This window comes from Lipophrys pholis (genome assembly GCF_963383615.2).
Source record: "Lipophrys pholis genome assembly, chromosome: 10".
Lineage (NCBI taxonomy): Eukaryota > Metazoa > Chordata > Actinopteri > Blenniiformes > Blenniidae > Lipophrys > Lipophrys pholis.
The window spans coordinates 31,834,899-31,861,544 of record NC_137640.1 but is presented as its reverse complement, the minus strand read 5'-3'; the positions used below and the strand labels follow the sequence as shown (position 1 = coordinate 31,861,544).

The 26,646-nt window shown below is 45.3% G+C and overlaps 1 protein-coding gene across 6 annotated transcripts; it reads right to left on the bottom strand.

The window, feature by feature from the left end:
• Positions 1-9: 9 nt before the first annotated feature.
• Positions 10-19,845, bottom strand: LOC308115749 (small glutamine-rich tetratricopeptide repeat-containing protein alpha-like; the record flags this gene model as incomplete). 6 transcript variants are annotated; one of them, XM_080473464.1, is made up of 9 exons in its annotated part: positions 19,723-19,845; positions 19,054-19,175; positions 6,105-6,223; positions 5,969-6,035; positions 1,003-1,102; positions 766-870; positions 388-526; positions 178-240; positions 10-51 (listed from the first exon to the last, which is right to left on the bottom strand). In XM_080473464.1, exons 2-9 carry the CDS (start codon positions 19,151-19,153, stop codon positions 10-12), a joined length of 735 nt encoding a protein of 244 aa, XP_080329590.1. In that variant the 5' UTR covers positions 19,154-19,175; positions 19,723-19,845. The 6 variants fall into 6 exon arrangements, with proteins under 6 accessions (XP_080329590.1, XP_080329592.1, XP_080329591.1 ...); XM_080473466.1 differs by having other exon boundaries at positions 5,969-6,029; positions 19,723-19,833; XM_080473465.1 differs by having other exon boundaries at positions 19,270-19,823.
• Positions 19,846-26,646: the final 6,801 nt, after the last annotated feature.

The following is a 26,646-nucleotide window of genomic DNA, read 5'->3' as shown; positions in this document are numbered from 1 at the left end:
GGGGTCTACTCACAGCTGTTGGACTTGAGGATTGTTCATCAGTGATGAAGCCTGAAGAAGACGAGACGGTTAGTGTGTGTTACCGAGTGCCGAATGCTAAAGTTGCTGAAATACTAGTTTCTAACATTGCTAATAGTGCTGGAATGTTTTGTGTGTGTAACTATGTGTGTGTGTTACCATGTTCATGAATCCCGGGTTGCTCAGTAATCCAGCGAGGTCGACTCCACCCACTCCTGCAGACTGAAAGACACGATGACATCATAATCACAATCAGAGCCCCGCCCCCTCAACTGCGCTTTTTTTAAAGAAACTTGAGCATTTTAATAAATTTGTAAAATTTTTAGGAAACTATCATTTTGGCAAATTAAGCCCCGCCCCCTCCTCTACCGTGCTGGCGGCATCTTGGCTCTTGTCCATGGCGATCTTCATATTGCAGCGGTACGTGTCGTTGTCGGGGTCGAGCTGCAGAGCTTTCTGGTAGAACGTGACGGCCTCCGAGTGTCTGTTCAGGGACGACAGGGCCAGACTACACACACACACACACACACACACACACACACACACACACACACACACACACACACACACACACACACACACACACACACACACACACACACACACACACACACACACACACACACACACACACACACACACACACACACACACACACACACACACACACACACACACACACACACACAAGGGGTCGTCAATCATTATCAAAGACTAGCTGTACCTGTGGTTGCTATGGTAACGTACCCCATGCGTCCGTAGGCTTTACTGTAATTGGGGTCGATGTTAATAGCCGCCTCGCAGTCCTGAACCGCTCCGGAGTAGTTACCTAGTTTAGACAGAGCTGCAGCTCTACACACACACACACACACACACACACACACACAATTCCAGACATTGTAAATAAGACAGACAGACAGACAGACAGACAGACAGACAGACAGACAGACAGACAGACAGACAGACAGACAGACAGACACTGACCTGTTACAGTAGTAAACAGCGTTTTGTGGGTTTATCTCGATCGCCTTGGAGTAAAACGACACAGCGGCCGAGAAGTTCTCCACTTTCATCTGATCATTACCTAGCAACAAGGAGACAGGAAGTGAGGACCAGGACACAGTAAAAAAGAAAAAAAAAGAAAAAAATGGAAAAACAAGAAAAATTTTACTTTTAACGAAGGGGGAGGGAAGGGAAGGGAAGGGGAGGGAAGGGAAGGGAAGGGAAGGGAATGGGAAGGGAAGGGAAAGGGAAGGGGAGGGAAGGGAATGGGAAGGGAAGGGGAAAGGGAAGGGAAGGGAAGGGAAGGGAAGGGAAGGGAAAGGGAAGGGAAGGGGAAAGGGAAGGGAAGGGAAGGAAGGGAAGGGAAGGGAAGGGAAGGGAAGGGAAGGGAAAGGAGGGGAAGGGAAGGGAAAGGGAAGGGAAGGGAAGGGAAGGGAAGGGAAGGGAAGGGAAAGGAGGGGAAGGGAAGGGAAAGGGAAGGGAAGGGAAGGGAAGGGGAAAGGAAGGGAAGGAAGGGAAAGGGAAGGGAAGGGGAAAGGGAAGGGAAGGGGAAAGGGAAGGGAAGGGAAGGGAAGGGAAGGGAAAGGGAAGGGAAGGGGAAGGGAAGGGGAAAGGGAAGGGAAGGGAAGGAAGGGAAGGGAAGGGAAGGGAAGGGAAGGGAAGGGAAAGGAGGGGAAGGGAAGGGAAAGGGAAGGGAAGGGAAGGGAAGGGGAAAGGAAGGGAAGGGAAGGGAAAGGGAAGGGAAGGGGAAAGGGAAGGGAAGGGAAGGGAAGGGAAGGGAAGGGAAGGGAAGGGAAGGGAAAGGAGGGGAAGGGAAGGGAAAGGAGGGGAAGGGGAAGGGAAGGGAAGGGAAGGGAAGGGAAGGGAAGGGAAGGGAAGGGAAGGGAAGGGGAGGGGAAGGGAAGGGAAGGGAAGGGAAGGGAAGGGAAGGAAGGGAAAGGAGGGGAAGGGAAGGGAAAGGAGGGGAAGGGGAAGGGAAGGGGAAGGGAAGGGAAGGGAAGGGAAGGGAAGGGAAGGGAAGGGAAGGGAAGGGAAAGGGAAGGGAAGGGAAGGGAAGGGAAGGGAAAGGAGGGGAAGGGAAGGGAAAGGAGGGGAAGGGGAAGGGAAGGGAATGGAAGGGAAGGGAAGGGAAGGGAAGGGAAGGAAGGGAGGGAAGGGAAGGGAAGGGAAGGGAAGGGAAAGGAGGGGAAGGGGAAGGGAAGGGGAAGGGAAGGTGAAGGGAAGGAAGGGAAGGGAAGGGAAGGGAAGGGAAGGGAAGGGAAGGGAAGGGAAGGGGAAGGGAAGGGGAAAGGGAAGGGAAGGGAAGGGAAGGGGAAAGGGAAGGGAAGGGAAAGGAAGGGAAAGGAGGGGAAGGGAAGGAAAGGGAAGGGAAGGGAAGGGAAGGGAAAGGAGGGGAAGGGAAGGGAAGGGAAGGGGAAAGGGAAGGGAAGGGAAGGGGAAAGGAAGGGAAGGGAAGGGAAGGGGAAAGGGAAGGGAAGGGAAGGGAAGGGGAAAGGAAGGGAAAGGAGGGGAAGGGAAGGGAAAGGGAAGGGAAGGGAAGGGAAGGGAAAGGAGGGGAAGGGAAGGGAAGGGAAGGGGAAAGGGAAGGGAAGGGAAGGGGAAAGGAAGGGAAGGGAAGGGAAGGGGAAAGGGAAGGGAAGGGAAGGGGAAAGGAAGGGAAGGGAAGGGAAGGGAAGGGAAGGGAAGGGAAGGGAAGGGAAGGGAAGGGAAGGGAATGGAAAGGGAAGGGGAGGGAAGGGGAAGAGGAAGGGAAGGGAAGGAAGGGAAGGGAAGGGAAGGGAAGGGAAGGGAAGGGAAGGGGAAAGGGAAGGGGAGGGAAGGGGAAGGGGAGGAAGGGAAGGGAAGGAAGGGAAGGGGAAGGGAAGGGGAGGGAAGGGAAGGGGAAAGGGAAGGGAAGGGAAAGGAGGGGAAGGGAAGGGAAGGGAAAGGAGGGGAAGGGAAGGGAAGGGGAAAGGGAAGGGAAGGGAAAGGAGGGGAAGGGAAGGGAAAGGGAAGGGAAGGGGAAAGGGAAGGGAAGGGAAGGGAAGGGAAGGGAAGGGAAAGGAGGGGAAGGGAAGGGAAGGGAAAGGAGGGGAAGGGAAGGGAAGGGGAAAGGGAAGGGAGGGGAAGGGAAGGGAAAGGAGGGGAAGGGAAAGGAAGGGGAAAGGAAGGGAAGGGAAGGGAAGGGAAGGGAAAGGAGGGGAAGGGAAGGGAAAGGAGGGGAAGGGAAGGGAAGGGGAAGGGAAGGAAGGAAGGGAAGGGAAGGGAAGGGACAGGAAGGGAAGGGAAGGGGAAGGGAAGGGAAAGGGAAGGGAAGGGAAGGGGAAAGGGAAGGGAAGGGAAGGGAAGGGAAGGGAAAGGAGGGAAGGGAAGGGAAGGGGAAAGGAAGGGAAGGAAGGGAAGGGCAAGGGAAGGGAAGGGAAGGGGAAAGGGAAGGGAAGGGAAAGGAGGGGAAGGGAAGGGAAAGGGAAGGGAAGGGAAGGGAAGGGCAAGGGAAGGGAAGGGAAGGGAAGGGAAGGGAAGGGAAGGGAAAGGAAGGGAAGGGAAGGGGAAAGGGAAGGGAAGGGAAAGGAGGGGAAGGGAAGGGAAAGGGAAGGGAAGGGAAAGGAGGGAGGGAAGGGAAAGGGAAGGGAAGGGGAAAGGGAAGGGAAGGGAAGGGAAGGGAAGGAAGGGGAAAGGGAAGGGGAAAGGGAAGGGAAGGGAAGGGAAGGGAAGGAAGGAAGGGAAGGGAAGGGAAGGGAAGGGAAGGGAAGGAAGGGAAGGGAAGGGAAGGGAAGGGAAGGAAGGGAAGGAAGGGGAAAGGGAAGGGAAGGGAAGGAAGGGAAGGGAAGGGAAGGGAAGGGAAAGGAGGAAAGGGAAGGGAAGGGAAGGGAAGGGAAGGGAAGGGAAGGGAAGGAAGGGGAAAGGGAAGGAAAGGAAGGGAAAGGGAAGGGAATGGAAGGGAAGGGAAGGGAAAGGAGGGAAGGGGAAGGGAAGGGGAAAGGAAGGGAAAGGAGGGGAAGGGAAGGGAAAGGGAAGGAAGGAGGGGAAGGGAAGGGAAAGGAGGGGAAGGGAAGGGAAGGGAAAGGAGGGAAGGGGAAGGGAAGGGGAAAGGAAGGGAAAGGAGGGGAAGGGAAGGGAAAGGGAAGGAAAGGAGGGAAGGGAAGGGAAGGGAAAGGAGGGAAGGGAAGGGAAGGGGAAAGGAAGGGAAAGGAGGGGAAGGGAAGGAAGGGAAGGGAAGGGAAGGGAAGGGAAAGAGGGAAAGGAGGGAAAGGGAAGGGAAGGGAAGGGAAGGGAAGGGAAGGGAAAGGGAAGGAAGGGAAAGGGGGGAAGAAGGGAAGGGAAAGGAAGGGGAAGAGGAAGGGAAGGAAGGGAAGGGAAAGGAGGGAAGGGAAGGGAAAGGAGGGGAAGGGAAGGGAAGGGAAAGGAGGGAAGGGGAAGGAAGGGGAAGGAAGGGAAAGGAGGGAAGGGAAGGAAAGGGAAGGGAAAGGAGGGAAGGGGAAGGGAAGGGAAGGAAGGAAGGGGGGAAGGGAAAGGAGGGAAGGGAAGGGAAGGGAAGGGAAGGGAAGGGAAGGGAAAGGGAAAGGAAGGGAAGGGCAGGAAGGAAGGGAAGGAGGAAGGAGGGAAAGGGAAGGAAGGAGGGAAGGGAAGGGAAGGGAAGGGAAGGGAAGGGAAGGGGAAAGGGGGAAGGGGAAGGAAGGGGAAAGGGAAGGGAAGGAAGGAAGGGAAGGGAAAGAGGGGAAGGGGAAGGAAGGGGAAAGGAAGGGAAAGGAGGGGAAGGGAAGGGAAAGGGAAGGGAAAGGAGGGAAGGAAGGGAAAGGAGGGGAAGGGAAGGGAAGGAAAAGGAGGGGAAGGGGAAGGGAAGGGGAAAGGAAGGGAAAGGAGGGGAAGGGAAGGGAAAGGGAAGGAAAGGAGGGGAAGGGAAAGGGAAGGGAAAGGAGGGGAAGGGAAGGGAAGGGAAAGGAGGGGAAGGAAGGGAAAGGAGGGGAAGGGAAGGGAAGGGAAGGGAAGGGAAGGGAAGGGAAGGGGAAAGGAAGGAAAGGAGGGGAAGGGAAGGGAAAGGGAAGGGAAAGGAAGGGGAAGGGAAGGGAAAGGAAGGGAAAGGAGGGGAAGGGAAGGGAAAGGGAAGGGAAAGGAGGGGAAGGGAAGGGAAAGGAGGGGAAGGGAAGGAAAGGAGGGAAGGGAAGGGAAGGAAGGGAAGGGAAGGAAGGGAAGGGGAAAGGAAGGGAAAGGAGGGAAGGGAAGGGAAAAGGGAAGGGAAAGGAGGGAAGGGAAGGGAAAGGAGGGGAAGGGAAGGGAAAGGAGGGGAAGGGAAGGGAAGGAAAGGAGGGGAAGGGAAGGGAAGGGAAGGGAAGGGAAGGGAAGGGAAGGGAAGGGAAAGGAGGGGAGGGGAAGGGAAGGGAAGGGAAAGGAAGGGAAGGGAAGGGAAGGGAAGGGAAGGGAAAGGAAGGGAAGGGAAGGGAAGGGAAGGGAAGGAAAGGAAGGGAAGGGAAGGGAAGGGAAGGGAAGGGAAGGGAAGGGAAAGGAGGGGAAGGGGGAAGGGAAGGGAAAGGAAGGGAAGGGAAGGGAAGGGAAGGGAAGGGAAGGGAAGGGAAAGGAAAGGAGGGGAAGGGGGAAGGGAAGGGAAGGGAAGGGAAGGGAAAGGAGGGGAAGGGGGAAGGAAGGGAAGGGAAGGGAAGGGAAGGGAAAGGAGGGGAAGGGGAAGGGAAGGGGAAAGGAAGGGGAAAGGGAAGGGAAGGGAAGGGAAGGGAAGGGAAGGGAAAGGAGGGGAAGGAAAGGGAAGGGAAGGGAAAGGAGGGGAAGGGAAGGGAAGGGAGGGAAGGGAAAGGAGGGGAAGGGAAGGGAGGGGAAGGGAAGGGAAAAACAAGAATCAAAAACTTGACAAAAATAAAAACTAAAAAAAGAATAAGAACTAATAAACTAAAACAAAGAAAGGAAAAACAACAAACTGAGGAGGAAGTGATGTGGAGGGAAATGGGCAGAGCCTCACCGTCACTCTTCAGCTGCTCGGCCTCGGCCTGCTGCTCTTCACTCAGAGAGTTGTTGTTCACCTGTGACTGAACACAAACTACGTCAACATCAACAGGCTGGAGAGGGGCGGAGTCAGGATGGGGCAGAGTCCTCACCGATGACGATGGTGACGACGACGTGGCTGCGGCGAAGATCTCTGGTAATGTCAGTGGGACGGAGAGAGTCTGATCATCGGTTGACACTTCAAAGGCCGTCTCCAGACATTGCACTGCCACTACAGGAAGTGAGAGGGAGAGACAGGAAGTGAGAGGGAGAGACAGGAAGTGAGAGGGAGAGACAGGAAGTGAGAGGGAAAGAAAGTAGGACAAAGGAAGTGAGAGGAAGAGACAGGAAGTGAAGTAAAAGAGTTTTTCCTTTTTTTTAGTCAATTGACAAAAACAGGCACTGCAGCATGAAACAATACTGTATAACCACCAGGGGGCAATAAACGGAGACAAAGATTTTAACTTAGCCAGTATTTCAAAATGAGTAAATAACTGTAGAATCATACAGGCGAGGTTGTGCTAGAAAAATAACACCAACCTTCAAAGTAAAGTCATTAATGTTGAAATATAGAGGTGAAAGCAAAATGAGTTAAAAATGGCCAACTGACCCCGAAGTGTTAATTCACATGGATCATTAATGACTTAAGAATTAATTTCAAAATATAGTATTACAATTCCTATAAATGGATTTAATACTGTGATAAAAGCTGCCCCTGCTGGAGTAATTATGTTATTTAAAAGTACAGCAGAACACAATCCAACTGTAATACCATCGACCAACCAAACTAGAACTTGGTCCAATTAGTTTTTCATCAACACGTAATAGTACCTGTCTAATATGCTCACTACTTCAAAAAGAAGATATATAGCTATTCCATATGTGGAATCTTATTGCAACAACCTTATTCGTCACCTTGATTAGATAAAGATTTGGAATCTGCCAGCTGGATATCTGATAAATAATACAGTTAAAGAAGTGTCTGTTAAAATCGTACACAGATTTTAACCATCACAGGTTTTCTTGCAACGATTTAAAAAAAAAAAAACGATTTTGTTTGTAGCAGAACCTCGCCTGTATGATTCTACAATTATTTACTCATTTTGAAATACTGGCTGAACACAAAACTACCAAACCAAAAGAAAACTTGATTAGGAAAAAGTTTGACTTTTTATATTGAGAGCCACAAACATGTGTAATGAAAGATTTTAACAACTTTGAAAGCATATCGAATCAGTATATGTACACACCAATGCACAGATTTATCCAAAAAATACATTTATATGCAGCTATTTACATAAAAACAAATTGCATTGTTACAGCAGGCAACAAATATATATATATATATATATATATATATAGACAGACCCTTTCCAAAAATTTTGAATATCATGGATAACTTTATTTCCATAATGCCATTCAAAAAGTTAAACTTTCATAGATTACAGATTCAGGGCCCACAATTCAAACAATTTCAAGTATTTATTTGTTTTGACATAATTTGGTCTTCCAGCTCATAAAAACCATGAAACCATAACGTAACAATCCATAACATAACGATCCTTAACGTAACGATCCACAACATTCCATAACATAACGATCCATAACATTCCATAACATAACGATCCTTAACGTAACGATCCACAACATTCCATAACAAGACATAACGATCCATAACATTCCATAACATAACGTAACATTCCATAACAAAACATTCCACAACAAAACGTAACGATCCACAACATTCCATAACATTCAATTCAATTCAATTCAATTTTATTTGTAAAGCGCTAAATCACATCAACAAACATCTCAAAGCCTCTTACAATGATAAGAGTACAACAGGACCCAACTAAACCTTCCAAAGCAAGGAACGTAACATTCCATAACAAAACGTAACGATCCATAACATTCCATAACATAACGAAACGATCCATAACGTAACAATCCATAACATAACGATCCTTAACGTAACGATCCACAACATTCCATAACATAACGTAACATTCCATAACATAACGTAACGATCCATAACATTCCATAACATAACGAAACATTCCATAACGTAACAATCCATAACATAACGATCCTTAACGTAACGATCCACAACATTCCATAACATAACGTAACATTCCATAACATAACGTAACGATCCATAACATTCCATAACATAACGAAACATTCCATAACATAACGTAACATTCCATAACATAACGTAACGATCCATAACATTCCATAACATAACGTAACATTCCATAACATAACGTAACATTCCATAACAAAACGTAACGATCCATAACATAACGAAACGATCCATAACGTAACAATCCATAACATAACGATCCTTAACGTAACGATCCACAACATTCCATAACATAACGTAACATTCCATAACATAACGTAACGATCCATAACATTCCATAACATAACGAAACATTCCATAACGTAACAATCCATAACATAACGATCCTTAACGTAACGATCCACAACATTCCATAACATAACGTAACATTCCATAACATAACGTAACGATCCATAACATTCCATAACATAACGAAACATTCCATAACATAACGTAACATTCCATAACATAACGTAACGATCCATAACATTCCATAACATAACGTAACATTCCATAACATAACGTAACATTCCATAACAAAACGTAACAATCCATAACATTCCATAACATAACGATCCTTAACGTAACGATCCACAACATTCCATAACATAACGTAACATTCCATAACATAACGTAACGATCCATAACATTCCATAACATAACGAAACATTCCATAACATAACGTAACATTCCATAACATAACGTAACGATCCATAACATTCCATAACATAACGTAACATTCCATAACATAACGTAACATTCCATAACAAAACGTAACGATCCATAACATTCCATAACATAACGAAACGATCCATAACGTAACAATCCTCAACGTAACGATCCACAACATTCCATAACATAACATTCCATAACGTAACAATCCATAACGTAACAATCCATAACATAACGATCCTTAACGTAACGATCCACAACATAACGTAACATTCCATAACATAACGTAACGATCCATAACGTAACAATCCATAACGTAACAATCCATAACATAACGATCCACAACATTCCATAACATAACGTAACAATCCATAACATTCCATAACATAACAATCCATAACATTCCATAACGATCCACAACATAACGATCCTTAACGTAACAATCCATAACATAACGTAACGATCCACAACATTCCATAACATAACGTAACGATCCATAACATTCCATAACATAACGATCCTTAACGTAACGATCCACAACATTCCATAACATAACGGAACGATCCTTAACGGAACAATCCTTAACGGAACAATCCATAACATTCCATAACATAACATAACGATCCTTAACGTAACGATCCTTAACGTAACAATCCTTAACATTCCATAACATAACGATCCTTAACGTAACAATCCATAACATTCCATAACATAACATAACGATCCTTAACGTAACAATCCATAACATTCCATAACATAACGATCCTTAACGTAACGATCCACAACATTCCATAACATAACGGAACGATCCTTAACGGAACGATCCTTAACGGAACGATCCTTAACGGAACAATCCTTAACGTAACAATCCATAACATTCCATAACATAACATAACGATCCTTAACGTAACAATCCTTAACATTCCATAACGTAACAATCCTTAACGTAACAATCCATAACATTCCATAACATAACATAACGATCCTTAACGTAACGATCCTTAACGTAACGATCCTTAACGTAACAATCCTTAACGTAACAATCCATAACATTCCAAAACATAACGATCCTTAACGTAACGATCCACAACATTCCATAACATAACGTAACAATCCATAACATTCCATAACATAACGTAACGATCCTGAACGTAACAATCCTTAACGTAACAATCCATAACATTCCATAACATTCCATAACGATCCTTAACGTAACAATCCATAACGTAACAATCCATAACGTAACAATCCTTAACATTCCATAACATAACGATCCTTAACGTAACGATCCACAACATTCCATAACATAACATAACGATCCTTAACGTAACAATCCATAACGTAACAATCCATAACGTAACAATCCTTAACATTCCATAACATAACGATCCTTAACGTAACGATCCACAACATTCCATAACATAACGTAACAATCCTTAACGTAACAATCCTTAACGTAACAATCCTTAACATTCCATAACATAACGATCCTTAACGTAACGATCCACAACATTCCATAACATAACATGACGATCCTTAACGTAACGATCCACAACATTCCATAACATAACATGACGATCCTTAACGTAACGATCCACAACATTCCATAACATAACATAACGATCCGTAACGTAACAATCCATAACATTCCATAACATAACGATCCTTAACGTAACAATCCATAACATTCCATAACATAACGTAACAATCCATAACATTCCATAACATAACGATCCTTAACGTAACAATCCACAACATTCCATAACATAACGATCCGTAACGTAACAATCCATAACATTCCATAACATAACGATCCTTAACGTAACAATCCACAACATTCCATAACATAACGATCCGTAACGTAACAATCCATAACATTCCATAACATAACGATCCTTAACGTAACAATCCACAACATTCCATAACATAACGATCCGTAACGTAACAATCCATAACATTCCATAACATAACGTAACAATCCATAACATTCCATAACATAACGATCCTTAACGTAACGATCCACAACATTCCATAACATAACGTAACAATCCATAACATTCCATAACATAACGATCCTTAACGTAACAATCCACAACATTCCATAACATAACGATCCATAACATAACGATCCTTAACGTAACGATCCACAACATTCCATAACATAACGATCCATAACATAACGATCCTTAACGTAACGATCCACAACATTCCATAACATAACGATCTATAACATAACGATCCTTAACGTAACAATCCACAACATTCCATAACATAACGATCCATAACATAACGATCCTTAACGTAACGATCCACAACATTCCATAACATAACGTAACAATCCATAACATTCCATAACATAACGATCCTTAACGTAACAATCCACAACATTCCATAACATAACGATCCTTAACATAACGATCCTTAACGTAACAATCCACAACATTCCATAACATAACGATCCTTAACATAACGATCCTTAACGTAACAATCCTTAACGTAACAATCCACAACATTCCATAACATAACGATCCTTAACGTAACGATCCTTAACGTAACAATCCTTAACGTAACAATCCATAACATTCCATAACATAACGATCCTTAACGTAACGATCCACAACATTCCATAACATAACATGACGATCCTTAACGGAACGATCCTTAACGTAACAATCCTTAACGTAACAATCCACAACATTCCATAACATAACGATCCATAACATAACGATCCTTAACGTAACGATCCACAACATTCCATAACATAACGTAACAATCCATAACATAACGATCCTTAACGTAACAATCCACAACATTCCATAACGTAACGATCCTTAACGTAACAATCCTTAACGTAACAATCCATAACATTCCATAACATAACGATCCTTAACGTAACGATCCACAACATTCCATAACATAACATGACGATCCTTAACGTAACAATCCTTAACGTAACGATCCACAACATTCCATAACATAACATGACGATCCTTAACATAACGATCCTTAACGGAACGATCCTTAACGTAACAATCCTTAACATTCCATAACATAACGATCCATAACATAACGATCCATAACATAACGATCCTTAACGTAACGATCCACAACATTCCATAACATAACGTAACAATCCATAACATTCCATAACATAACGATCCTTAACGTAACAATCCATAACATTCCATAACATAACGATCCTTAACGTAACGATCCACAACATTCCATAACATAACATGACGATCCTTAACGTAACGATCCACAACATTCCATAACATAACATAACGATCCTTAACGTAACGATCCACAACATTCCATAACATAACATAACGATCCTTAACGTAACGATCCGTAACGTAACAATCCGTAACGTAACAATCCACAACATTCCATAACGTAACGATCCTTAACGTAACGATCCTTAACGTAACGATCCACAACATTCCATAACATAACGTAACAATCCATAACATTCCATAACATAACGTAACAATCCATAACATTCCATAACATAACGATCCTTAACGTAACGATCCACAACATTCCATAACATAACATAACATAACAATCCTTAACGTAACAATCCTTAACGTAACAATCCATAACATTCCAAAACATAACGATCCTTAACGTAACGATCCACAACATTCCATAACATAACAATCCTTAACGTAACAATCCATAACATAACGTAACAATCCATAACATTCCATAACATAACGATCCTTAACGTAACGATCCACAACATTCCATAACATAACATAACGATCCTTAACGTAACGATCCACAACATTCCATAACGTAACGATCCTTAACGTAACGATCCACAACATTCCATAACATAACAATCCTTAACGTAACAATCCATAACATTCCATAACGTAACAATCCATAACATTCCATAACATAACGATCCTTAACGTAACGATCCACAACATTCCATAACATAACATAACGATCCTTAACGTAACGATCCGTAACGTAACGATCCACAACATTCCATAACATAACAATCCTTAACGTAACAATCCATAACATTCCATAACATAACGATCCTTAACGTAACGATCCACAACATTCCATAACATAACATAACGATCCTTAACGGAACGATCCTTAACGTAACAATCCTTAACGTAACAATCCTTAACATTCCATAACATAACGATCCTTAACGTAACGATCCACAACATTCCATAACATAACATAACGATCCTTAACGTAACGATCCGTAACGTAACAATCCGTAACGTAACAATCCATAACATAACGATCCTTAACGTAACGATCCACAACATTCCATAACATAACGGAACGATCCTTAACGGAACGATCCTTAACGTAACAATCCATAACATAACGATCCTTAACGTAACGATCCTTAACGTAACGATCCTTAACGTAACAATCCACAACATTCCATAACATAACGATCCTTAACGTAACGATCCTTAACGTAACAATCCTTAACGTAACAATCCTTAACGTAACAATCCACAACATTCCATAACATAACATAACGATCCTTAACGTAACGATCCTTAACGTAACAATCCTTAACGTAACAATCCATAACATTCCAAAACATAACGATCCTTAACGTAACGATCCACAACATTCCATAACATAACAATCCTTAACGTAACAATCCATAACATTCCATAACATAACAATCCTTAACGTAACGATCCACAACATTCCATAACATAACGTAACGATCCTGAACGTAACAATCCTTAACGTAACAATCCATAACATTCCATAACATAACGATCCTTAACGTAACAATCCATAACATAACGATCCATAACATAACGTAACAATCCATAACATAACGATTCTTAACGTAACGATCCTTAACATAACGATCCATAACATAACGTAACAATCCATAACATTCCATAACATAACGATCCTTAACGTAACGATCCATAACATAACGATAACAATCCATAACATAACGATCCTTAACGTAACGATCCTTAACTTAACGATCCATAACATAACATAACGATCCTTAACGTAACGATCCATAACATAACATAACGATCCTTAATGTAAAGATCCATAACGTAACGATCCATAACGTAACGATCCATAACATAACGATCCTTAACGTAACGATCCACAACATTCCATAACATAACGATCCTTAACGTAACGATCCTTAACGTAACGATGCTTAACGTAACGATCCATAACATAACGATCCATAACATAACGTAACAATCCATAACATAACGATCCTTAACGTACCGATCCATAACATTCCATAACATAACGATCCTTAACATTCCATAACATAACGATCCTTAACGTAACGATCCTTAACATAACGATCCTTAACATAACGATCCACAACATTCCATAACATAACGATCCTTAACGTAACGATCCTTAACGTAACGATCCTTAACATAACGATCCATAACATTCCATAACATAACAATCCATAACATAACGTAACAATCCATAACATAACGATCCTTAACGTACCGATCCATAACATTCCATAACATAACGATCCTTAACGTAACGATCCACAACATTCCATAACAATCCATAACATAACAATCCATAACATTCCATAACGTAACGATCCTTAACGTAACGATCCATAATGTGACATAAGAGTCCATAATGTTCTTTAACAATCCATAACGTAACGTAAAGATCCATAACGTTCCATAATGTAACATAGCATAACATAACATATCCATAATGTAACATAACAATCCATAATGTTCCATAGCGTAAGACAACGATCCATAATGTACCATAATGTAACATAACGTATGCATAATGTAAAATAACGTATCCATAATGTAACATAACGTATCCATAATGTAAAATAACGTATCCATAATGTAAAATAACGTATCCATGTAACATAACGTATCCATAATGTAAAATAATGATCCATAATGAAACATAACGTATCCATAATGAAACATAACGTATCCATAATGTAAAATAACGATCCATAATGTAACATAACATATCCATAATGAAACATAACGTATCCATAATGTAAAATAACGATCCATAATGTAACATAACGTATCCATAATGAAACATAACGTATCCATAATGTAAAATAACGATCCATAATGTAACATAACATATCCATAATGAAACATAACGTATCCATAATGTAAAATAACGTTTCTCCCACTTTAGACCTTCTTCCTCTCCATGTTTTCTCCTGGTTGAAGGAGCTCTGCGTCGCAGTGTGTGACGTAATCGTTAAGAAGAATCGAACACATTTAAGGTGTTCGATTCCCATGGAATTGATCAATTGGAACCGATTCTAGGTCAGAACCGGTTTTCGATTCCCATCCCTAATAACGATCCATAACGTAACGTAAGGATCCATAACGTAACATAACGATCCATAATGTTCCAGAACGCAACGATCCATAACGTAGTGATCCATAATGATCCATAATGTTCTATAACGTAACATAACGATCCATAATGTTCCAGAACGTAACTATCCATAACGTAGTGATCCATAATGATCCATAATGTTCCGTAATGTAATGATCCATAACGTAACATAACGATCCATAACGTCGTGATCCATAATGATCCATAATGTTCCGTAACGTAACGATCCATAACGTAATGTAATGATCCATAACGTAACATAACGATCCATAATGTTCCAGAACGTAACGATCCATAACGTAGTGATCCATAATGTTCCGTAACGTAACGATCCATAACGTAATGTAATGATCCATAACGTAGTGATCCATAATGTTCCATAACGTAACTTAACATAACGATCCATAATGTTCCAGAACGTAGCGATCCATAACGTTCTAGAACGTAAAGTAATGATCCATAACGTAGTGATCCATAATGTTCCATAACGTAACGTAACGCTCTATAGCGTTCCATAACGTAATGATCCATAACGTAACCTTCAGCTTTGGTCAGCAAGAGTCTACTTCTCAATGAGAAATATCTTTGCAGCCATTGGTTCCATTTTTGCGTTTTTTTTGTTGATAATCAAGTCAGAGAGAGTAGGACACAGGAAGTGAGGCGGTAGGAGAGTAGGACACAGGAAGTGAGGCGGCAGGAGAGTAGGACACAGGAAGTGAGGTGGCAGGAGAGTAGGACACAGGAAGTGAGGCGGCAGGAGAGTAGGACACAGGAAGTGAGGCGGTAGGAGAGTAGGACACAGGAAGTGAGGCGGCAGGAGAGTAGGACGCAGGAAGTGAGGCGGCAGGAGAGTAGGACACAGGAAGTGAGGCGGCAGGAGAGTAGGACGCAGCAAGTGAGGTGGCAGGAGAGTAGGACACGGGAAGTGAGGTGGCAGGAGAGTAGGACACAGGAAGTGAGGCGGCAGGAGAGTAGGACACAGGAAGTGAGGCGGCAGGAGAGTAGGATGCAGGAAGTGAGGCGGCAGGAGAGTAGGACGCAGGAAGTGAGGCGGCAGGAGAGTAGGACGCAGGAAGTGAGGCGGCAGGAGAGTAGGACACAGGAAGTGAGGCGGCAGGAGAGTAGGACGCAGGAAGTGAGGTGGCAGGAGTTTAGGACACAATAAGTGAGGCGGGAAGAGAGAGTAAGAAACAGAAAGTGAGGCGGGAAGAGAGAGTAGGACACAGGAAGTGAGGTGAGAGTAGGACACAGGAAGTGAGGTGAGAGTAGGACACAGGAAGTGAAGTTGAAAGAGGTGGGAAAACAGTGAGACAAGAAGTCAGTGTGAAAAACAGAACGCATGTTTGACCATTGAAATTCTCACTAAGCTAAGTAAAGGAGGCTCAATGTTTCTTTAAGAACCTCCTTTAGCCTAGGAACCACTGATGCTTCCTTTAGAACCTCCTTTAGCCTAGGAACCACTGATGCTTCCTTTAGAACCTCCTTTAGCCTAGGAACCACTGATGCTTCCTTTAGAACCTCCTTTACCCTGGGAAACACCAATGCTTCCTTTAGAACCTCATTAGAACCTCTTTTAGCCCAGAAACCACTGATGCTTCCTTTAGAACCTCCTTTAGCCTAGGAACCACTTGATGCTTCCTTTAGAACCTCCTTTAGCCTAGGAACCACTGATGCTTTATTTAGAACCGGTTTTAGCCTAGAAACCACTGATGCTTCCTTTAGAACCTCCTTTAGCTTAGGAACCACTGATGCTTCCTTTAGAACCTCCTTTAGCCTAGGAACCACTGATGCTTCCTTTAGAACCTCCTTTAGCCTAGGAAACACTGATGTTTCCTTTAGAACCTCCTTTAGCCTAGGAACCACTGATGCTTCCTATAGAACCTCCTTCAGCCTAGGAACCACTGATGCTTCCTTTAGAACCTCCTTTAGCCTAGGAACCACTGATGCTTCCTTTAGAACCTCCTTTACCCTGGGAAACACCAATGCTTCCTTTAGAACCTCATTAGAACCTCCTTTAGCCTAGGAATCACTGATGCTTTATTTAGAACCTGTTTTAGCCTAGAAACCACTGATGCTTCCTTTAGAACCTCCTTTAGCTTAGGAACCACTGATGCTTCCTTTAGAACCTCCTTTAGCCTAGGAACCACTGATGCTTCCTTTAGAACCTCCTTTAGCCTAGGAAACACTGATGTTTCCTTTAGAACCTCCTTTAGCCTAGGAACCACTGATGCTTCCTATAGAACCTCCTTCAGCCTAGGAACCACTGATGCTTCCTTTAGAACCTCCTTCAGCCTAGGAACCACTGATGTTTCCTTTAGAACCTCCTTTAGCCTAGGAACCACTGATGCTTCCTTTAGAACCTCCTTCAGCCTAGGAACCACTGATGCTTCCTTTAGAACCTCCTTTAGCCTAGGAACCACTGATGCTTCCTTTAGAACCTCCTTTAGCCTAGGAACCACTGATGCTTCCTTTAGAACCTCCTTCAGCCTAGGAACCACTGATGCTTCCTTTAGAACCTCCTTTAGCCTAGGAACCACTGATGCTTCCTTTAGAACCTCCTTTAGTCTAGGAACCACTGATGCTTCCTTTAGAACCTCCTTTAGCCTAGGAACCACTGATGGTTCCTTTACCAAAGGAGACCAGCTCATGTCCCCCCACAATTCCAACATTTAAAGGAACCCGCTCATCGGAGCGTTCAGGGAAACTCAGGATGACTGAAAAAGGAGCAGATCATGTAAGTTACCAAAGCAATAATCTGCCTAGAACCACTTGAAATCATCTAGAACCCAGATCCCAACGAGGAATGTTCTGGATGTTGTAGAACCAACACAGTAAAGCTTTAGTGCAGCCTGTTCTCACTCTGATTGGTTCTTTATTCACCTGGCAGCCCTTTATCTTTAGTTCCTCTTTTCCTTTGATTTACATTCAAACCTTCAGATATTTGACTTTATATCAGAGGTTAGAACCTCAGAGGAACGTGAGAGGAACCACCTTTATACTACTTTGATCTCATTTCGAGTTTTTTCACCACGACAGACGTCACTGACCTTCACCACCATCGGATTATTATTATTACGCCACCTAGTGGAAGTGTGGTCTGATCGTCAAAACGTGATCGCCTTTCACTAACTCCTTTAGGAAGCCTCCTAACACCTTCATTAACTCCTTTAGGAAGCCTCCTAACACCTTTACTAACTCCTTTAGGAAGCCTCCTAACACCTTTCCTTAACTCCTTTAGGAAGCCTCCTAACTCCTTTCCTAGCTCCTTTAGGAAGCCTCCTAACACATTTCACTAACTCCTTTAGGAAGCCTCCTAACACCTTTCACTAACTCCTTTAGGAAGCCTCCTAACTCCTTTCACCAACTCCTTTAGGAAGTCTCCTAACACATTTCACTAACTCCTTTAGGAAGCCTCCTAACTCCTTTCACCAACTCCTTTAGGAAGTCTCCTAACACATTTCACTAACTCCTTTAGGAAGCCTCCTAACTCCTTTCCTTAACCCTGTGATGTCATCCACGGGGTTAAGAAGACGATAGAAAAGGAGATAGGAGGGATTATTAGGACACACCCAGAAAGTTAGCATGAGAGAGGAAGTGAATCAGAAAATAAGGAAGTGAGATGAAAATTCAAACGGGAAGCTTGTGAGACAGGAAGTTAGCATGAGAGACAGGAAATTAGCATGAGAGACAGGAAGTGAGCAGGAAGTGACACACAGGAAGTTGGATTAAAAAAGCTAAAGAGGTAGACAGGAAGTTTAAGTGTGTTGTCTTACATGTGCGAGTGTCTTGTGCTGTATGTTTCATCTGCGCTGGCCTCGGGGCTCTACCGCGCTCCGGACAGTGTGTGTTTATTGTGTTGTTTTAAGTGTGTGTGTTACCTTCGAGGCTCTCCTGTGCTCCTGCGTTCAGGTTCCCCGCCCTCAGCTGCTGGTGGAGGAACTGGATGATGGAGAAGGCGAGGCGCTTGTGGTCCGACATGGTGACTGAAGCTCGGACTCGCCTGCGTGAGACACACGGCCTGTTAGCTTGGCATTAGCACGCGGAACTCAAGTTACAATCCGACGCATTTTAGGATTCTCAGCCGTTTATCACACCAGGATTAACTTTAATGGAACGAAATGATGACACAGTGACGCGTCACATCCTTCTGGGTAATTCGGCTGCGGAGTGGATCAGCTGGAGGAAGTGGGAACCGGGACGATCCGGTTAAACAGCGGGCTTTCGACGTGCTGCGTGCGGGGTGGCACAGGGAGCCCTGCGGGCCGATCGTACACTACCAGGCGGGTTTGAGAAAACAGAAAGCCGTGAGATGTTCGAGGCAGGAACCGCATTAGAGAGCGGCACCAGGGGGAAAGCGACTCTCGCTCAAGGGTTTTCACGCAAACTCTGATTGGTGTTTTTTTTTAGCGGAGTTGTTAATGAAGTCTGGCGTGACGTGACGACCGAGCGGCTCCGAGCTGTAACCCCGGTTAAGCCAACTCCCCCGCCCCCTCCATCGGGAGCCTCTGGAGGGTGGTGTGGGAGCCGGAGAGCACCCCCACTCTCACCTGCTGTCTCCGGGTTTCGTTCCGAACCGAACCGGACCGCCGCTGCTAGCTGATAGCCACGCTCCTTACGAATAGCTCCACTAGCAGATTACTGCTGCTTCTTCTTCGTTTGCGTTTTATGGCAGTTTGTTACCTATTCAAAGGAACATTACCGCCACCTCCTGGGCTGGAGTTGGAACGAGCTGTGGCAGTTAAAGTCCAGACTTTGGGGTTTATCCTAAATTCTTCCTATTAATCTTGTTCTCTGCATAAACCTAAAAAGACTCCTCCTTACCTTCTAATATTTCTTCCATTCCATCATGACATGTTGTACTGACGCAAACTCCCTCACTGTTCACATTTCCCATCTTTATGTTTTCCTAATTTATTAAGTGTCCCAGTTAATCCAGTAAGCCCCATCCTTAACCGTGTCATTATCGTCTTATCCTTCCTGTCCTTCTACTCTCCCCAGCCTGTTTCTGTATTGTAGAAAGATTTCTACCTGTTTCCTGAGATTCCCAATATTCTCGCCACTTTTTTAATATCTGTTTCTTAATCAGTGTTCTCCTCTCAGCTTTGCTCAACTGATCTGGAAGTTCTACTATTTGTGATTTAAGAGATTGTTTAGCTAAAGCTGGAACTAGACAAACCTCACATTCCCCTGTTTTCTGGATTTCATGTATTAAACTGTGTATTTTAAAAATCAACTCCTGTTTGCACGATTTCATTGTTAATATGCCTGTGAGGGCTGCCCAGCTATCTGATGCTATTACTGCTTTACTTCTTTCATATTCTGGAGTATATTCCAGTGCCATTACTATTGCTACCAGCTCTACTGCATACACTGAGAGATGCTCTGTATATCTTTTCCTAATGTTGATTTCCCTGCTAGGAATTTATATTGCTGCTCCACTCCGACCTATTGGAGGGTCTTATGATCCGTCTGTAAAAACCAATGTATCACTTATGTATTTGTTATCTAAATATTTTTGAGCTGTATAACCTGCTTCATCCTGTTTCTTTATGCTCGTCAGCAGATTTTTCATTTCAAAGTCTCCCACTTTCATTGTAAAGAACCAGGGAGGGATGTTTGATAGTGGGACTGTATTATTAAAACTAATCTGTTCTAAACCTGAATGCGCCGCGATCACATTACCAATACAACCAAAGCTATTTACACATAATCAATTCAGTTCAACTTTATTTATAAAGCAGCAAATACAACACAATCATTTCCAGGAGCTTTGAACAGAGAAAAGAGAAAAACCGAACAAATCCACATGAGCAGCAGATTGATTTGTTACTGAGGAAAGAAAAACTCCTCGAACAGGAAGATGGTAGAGAGAGAGGTAGAGAGAGGTAGAGAGAGAGAGAGGTAGAGAGAGGTAGAGAGAGAGGTAGAGAGAGGTAGAGAGAGAGAGAGGTAGAGAGAGGTAGAGAGAGGTAGAGAGAGGTAGAGAGAGAGGTAGAGAGAGGTAGAGAGAGAGAGGTAGAGAGAGGTAGAGAGAGAGAGAGGTAGAGAGAGGTAGAGAGAGAGAGAGGTAGAGAGAGGTAGAGAGAGAGGTAGAGAGAGGTAGAGAGAGAGGTAGAGAGAGGTAGAGAGAGAGAGAGGTAGAGAGAGGTAGAGAGAGAGAGAGGTAGAGAGAGGTAGAGAGAGAGGTAGAGAGAGGTAGAGAGAGAGGTAGAGAGAGGTAGAGAGAGAGAGAGGTAGAGAGAGGTAGAGAGAGAGAGGTAGAGAGAGGTAGAGAGAGAGGTAGAGAGAGGTAGAGAGAGAGAGAGGTAGAGAGAGGTAGAGAGAGGTAGAGAGAGGTAGAGAGAGAGGTAGAGAGAGGTAGAGAGAGAGAGGTAGAGAGAGGTAGAGAGAGAGAGAGAGGTAGAGAGAGAGGTAGAGAGAGGTAGAGAGAGGTAGAGAGAGAGAGGTAGAGAGAGGTAGAGAGAGGTAGAGAGAGAGAGGTAGAGAGAGGTAGAGAGAGAGAGGTAGAGAGAGAGGTAGAGAGAGGTAGAGAGAGAGGTAGAGAGAGGTAGAGAGAGAGTGAAAGTGTCTTAAAACAGTCCAGTAAATAGAAAAGTCTTGAGTAGAACCTTAAAAGTAGAGCCTGTTTCAGCCTCCCTAACTGAAACTGGGATCTGGTTCCACATGAGAGGCAGCAACGCCGCACAGCACTCCCCAGCAGACATCACAGTTAGTGAGGGGAACCCTCTCTAATGCCTTTCATTTAATAAAGCTTCTGAAAATGGAGTTGAGTTAAACACCAATAAGAAGTGTGACAGAGTCTACTTCCTGGAACAGAGGATCCTGGACTCCCCTGATCCACCATTAGTCCTCCTGGTCCCAGTAGACAAACTGGGACGGTTGGTGTTCTGCAGCAGCAGGAGAAACAGCCTGAAAGAGAGCAGGAGAAGAAGAAGGATGAAGATGAAGCTCCTCCAGTGGAGGACAGGGTCGAGGCTGAACTGGCCAGAGGAGGAGCTCTCATGTCTAGAAAAGGAGGTAGGACACATGTTGTCCAAGCTCAGGGAGAGACTCTGGAGGACAGGAGGAAGCACTGCTTCCTCCTGTCCTCCAGAGAGTTCTGTCCACGTGCACCACCTGCATAAGACCTAACGCTCATCCAGTTCACCAGCAGAGGGCAGACTTTCCCACAGAACACAGAGGAGGAGGAGGAGGAGGAGGAGGAGGAGGAGGAGGAGGAGGAGGAGGAGGAGGAGGACTGAGGAGGAGGAGGAGGAGGAGGAAGACTGAGTAGGAGGACGACTGAGGAGGAGGAGGAAGAGGAGGTGGAGGAGGAAGAGGAGGAGGAGGTGGAGGAGGAGGACTGAGGAGGATGAGGAGGAGGAGGAGGAGGAGGAGGAGGAGGTGGAGGAGGACTGAGGAGGAGGACTGAGAAAGAGGAGGACTGAGGAGGAGGTGGAGGAGGACTGAGGAGGAGGAGGAGGAAGAGGAGGACTGAGGAGGACTGAGGAGGAGGTGGAGGAGGACTGAGGAGGAGGAGGAGGAAGAGGAGGACTGAGGAGGACTGAGGAGGAGGAGGAGGAAGACTGAGTAGGAGGACGACTGAGGAGGAGGAGGAAAAGGAGGTGGAGGAGGAGGAGGAGGAGGAGGAGGAACAGGAGGAGGAAGACTGAGTAGGAGGTGGAGGACGACTGAGGAGGAGGAGGAGGAGGAGGAGGAGGACGACTGAGGAGGAGGAGGAGGAGGAGGAGGAGGACGACTGAGGAGGAGGAAGAGGAGGAGGAGGAGGAGGATGACGACTGAGGAGGAGGAAGAAGAGGAGATGGAGGACGACTGAGGAGGAAGACGACGAGGAGGAGGAGGAGAGAGGAGGAAGAGGAGGACGAGCGGAAGGAAGTGGAGGAGGTGTATAGTACAGTGTACAGTACAGTGTATTTTACTACGGATAGTACCATGTATAGTACTGCGTATAGTACAGTGTATAGAACCATGTATAGTACAGTGTATAGTACTGTGTATATCACAGTGCATAGCACAGTGTATTGTACCATGTATAGAACACTGTATAGTACAGTGTATAGAACCATGTATAGTACAGTGTACAATACACTGTATTGTACCATGTATAGTACAGTGGATAGTACTGTGTATATTACACTGTCATGTACAGTAGATGGTACCATGTATATTACAGTGTATAGTACAGTGTATAGTATCATGTACAGTACTGTATAAAGTACAGTGTAAAGTACAGTGTATAGTACTGTGTATATCACAGTGCATAGTACAGTACAATGTATAGTACTGTGTATATCACAGTGCATAGCACAGAGTACAGTACAGTGTATTGTACCATGTATAGTACAGTGTACAATACACTGTATTGTACCATGTATAGTACAGTGGATAGTACTGTGTATATTACACTGTCATGTACAGTAGATAGTACCATGTATATTACAGTGTATAGTACAGTGTATAGTATCATGTACAGTACTGTATAAAGTACAGTGTATCGCAGGGGTAGGGAACCTATGGCTCGCGAGCCAGGTGTGGCTCTTTTGATGATTGCATCTGGCTCGCTCGCAGATTTCGGCTTTTCAGAGAAAACATAAAATATCCCTGGTTTTAATCCCTCTATGGATGTTCCACTGCTCAGGTCCTGTTCAGGGATGCAGTTGGCTGCAGGAGCAATTGTCCTTTATTTTAATTGGATGATAATTGCTTACGTTGGCCGTTGCTGGGTAAACAGGTAAACGCACCATTTTGAACGAGTCCGCTAGGTTATTAGCTCAAAGCTAACCCTCCGACAAAGGAGACGGCGAAAAGAAAACAAGATGAGGAGTATCGTATATTTCAGGACCAATGGACTGAAGAACTCTCCTTTGTGGAGAGAGCAGGCGCTGCGCTGGGCCGAATTTGCAATGACAAAATTGCATCGATGAAGCGGTCGAATGTAAAGCGGCACTTCGACATGCGTCATGCTACCTTTGCATCAAAATACCCTGCGGGGGACAGCGGGAAGACGGCGTGCCAAGAGCTACTGAGCAGCGAGCAAGACATGCCTCTGTCGGCAAGAACTGTTCATGGTGGTACCATCATGGTGGTACCATCATGGTGGTACCATCATGGTGGTACCATCATGGTGGTACCATCATGGTGGTACCATCATGGTGGTACCATCATGGTGGTACCATCATGGTGGTACCATCATGGTGGCAAACCAAGTGGAGGAAACGCAAGTGAAGGACATAAATTCAGCGCCGTTCTTTTCCCTGGCGTTGGAGGAGTCAGCAGACGTAAGTCAGCTGTGGCAGTTCAGTGTGATTACAGGATCTGCTGCTGGTGACGCACTGCGTGAAGAAAGTCTGGCTGTTTTGCCAATAAAAGGTCCAGAAGAGGTGAAGATTTATTCAAGTCTTTCATGGAGTTCGTTCATGAAAACAATCTGCCTATGGATAAACTTCTCTCCGTGTGTACTGATGGTGCTCCGTGTATGGTGCTCCGTGTGTACTGATGGTGCTCCGTGTGTGGTGCTCCGTGTATGGTGCTCCGTGTGTACTGATGGTGCTCTGTGTATGGTGCTCCGTGTGTGGTGCTCCGTGTATGGTGCTCCGTGTATGGTGCTCCGTGTATGGTGCTCCGTGTGTACTGATGGTGCTCCGTGTGTGGTGCTCCGTGTATGGTGCTCCGTGTATGGTGCTCCGTGTGTACTGATGGTGCTCCGTGTGTGGTGCTCCGTGTATGGTGCTCCGTGTATGGTGCTCCGTGTGTACTGATGGTGCTCTGTGTATGGTGCTCCGTGTGTGGTGCTCCGTGTATGGTGCTCCGTGTGTACTGATGGTGCTCCGTGTGTGGTGCTCCGTGTATGGTGCTCCGTGTATGGTGCTCCGTGTGTACTGATGGTGCTCCGTGTGTGGTGCTCCGTGTATGGTGCTCCGTGTATGGTGCTCCGTGTGTACTGATGGTGCTCCGTGTGTACTGATGGTGCTCCGTGTATGGTGCTCCGTGTGTACTGATGGTGCTCCGTGTATGGTGCTCCGTGTGTACTGATGGTGCTCCGTGTATGGTGCTCCGTGTGTACTGATGGTGCTCCCTGTATGGTGCTCCGTGTGTACTGATGGTGCTCCGTGTATGGTGCTCCGTGTGTACTGATGGTGCTCCGTGTGTACTGATGGTGCTCCGTGTATGGTGCTCCGTGTGTACTGATGGTGCTCCGTGTATGGTGCTCCGTGTGTACTGATGGTGCTCCCTGTATGGTGCTCCGTGTGTACTGATGGTGCTCCGTGCTCCCTGTATGGTGCTCCGTGTGTACTGATGGTGCTCCGTGTGTACTGATGGTGCTCCATGTATGGTGCTCCGTGTGTACTGATGGTGCTCCGTGTATGGTGCTCCGTGTGTGGTGCTCCATGTGTACTGATGGTGCTCCGTGTGTACTGATGGTGCTCCGTGTGTACTGATGGTGCTCCGTGTGTGGTGCTCCGTGTGTACTGATGGTGCTCCGTGTGTACTGATGGTGCTCCGTGTATGGTGCTCCGTGTGTGGTGCTCCGTGTGTACTGATGGTGCTCCATGTATGGTGCTCCGTGTATGGTGCTCTGTGTATGGTGCTCCATGTATGGTGCTCCGTGTATACTGATGGTGCTCCGTGTGTACTGATGGTGCTCCGTGTGTACTGATGGTGCTCCATGTATGGTGCTCCGTGTATACTGATGGTGCTCCGTGTGTACTGATGGTGCTCCGTGTGTACTGATGGTGCTCCGTGTATGGTGCTCCGTGTGTACTGATGGTGCTCTCTGTGTATGGTGCTCCGTGTATGGTGCTCCGTGTATGGTGCTCTGTGTATGGTGCTCTGTGTATGGTGCTCCGTGTATACTGATGGTGCTCCGTGTGTACTGATGGTGCTCCGTGTGTACTGATGGTGCTCTCCGTGTATGGTGCTCCGTGTATGGTGCTCCGTGTATGGTGCTCTGTGTATGGTGCTCTGTGTATGGTGCTCCGTGTATACTGATGGTGCTCCGTGTGTACTGATGGTGCTCCGTGTATGGTGCTCCGTGTATGGTGCTCCGTGTATGGTGCTCTGTGTATGGTGCTCTGTGTATGGTGCTCCGTGTATACTGATGGTGCTCCGTGTGTACTGATGGTGCTCCGTGTGTACTGATGGTGCTCTCCGTGTATGGTGCTCCGTGTATGGTGCTCCGTGTATGGTGCTCTGTGTATGGTGCTCCGTGTGTACTGATGGTGCTCCGTGTGTACTGATGGTGCTCCGTGTATGGTGCTCCGTGTATGGTGCTCTGTGTATGGTGCTCTGTGTATGGTGCTCTGTGTGTACTGATGGTGCTCCGTGTATGGTGCTCTGTGTATGGTGCTCTGTGTATGGTGCTCTGTGTATGGTGCTCCGTGTGTACTGATGGTGCTCCGTGTATGGTGCTCTGTGTATGGTGCTCTGTGTATGGTGCTCTGTGTATGGTGCTCTGTGTATGGTGCTCTGTG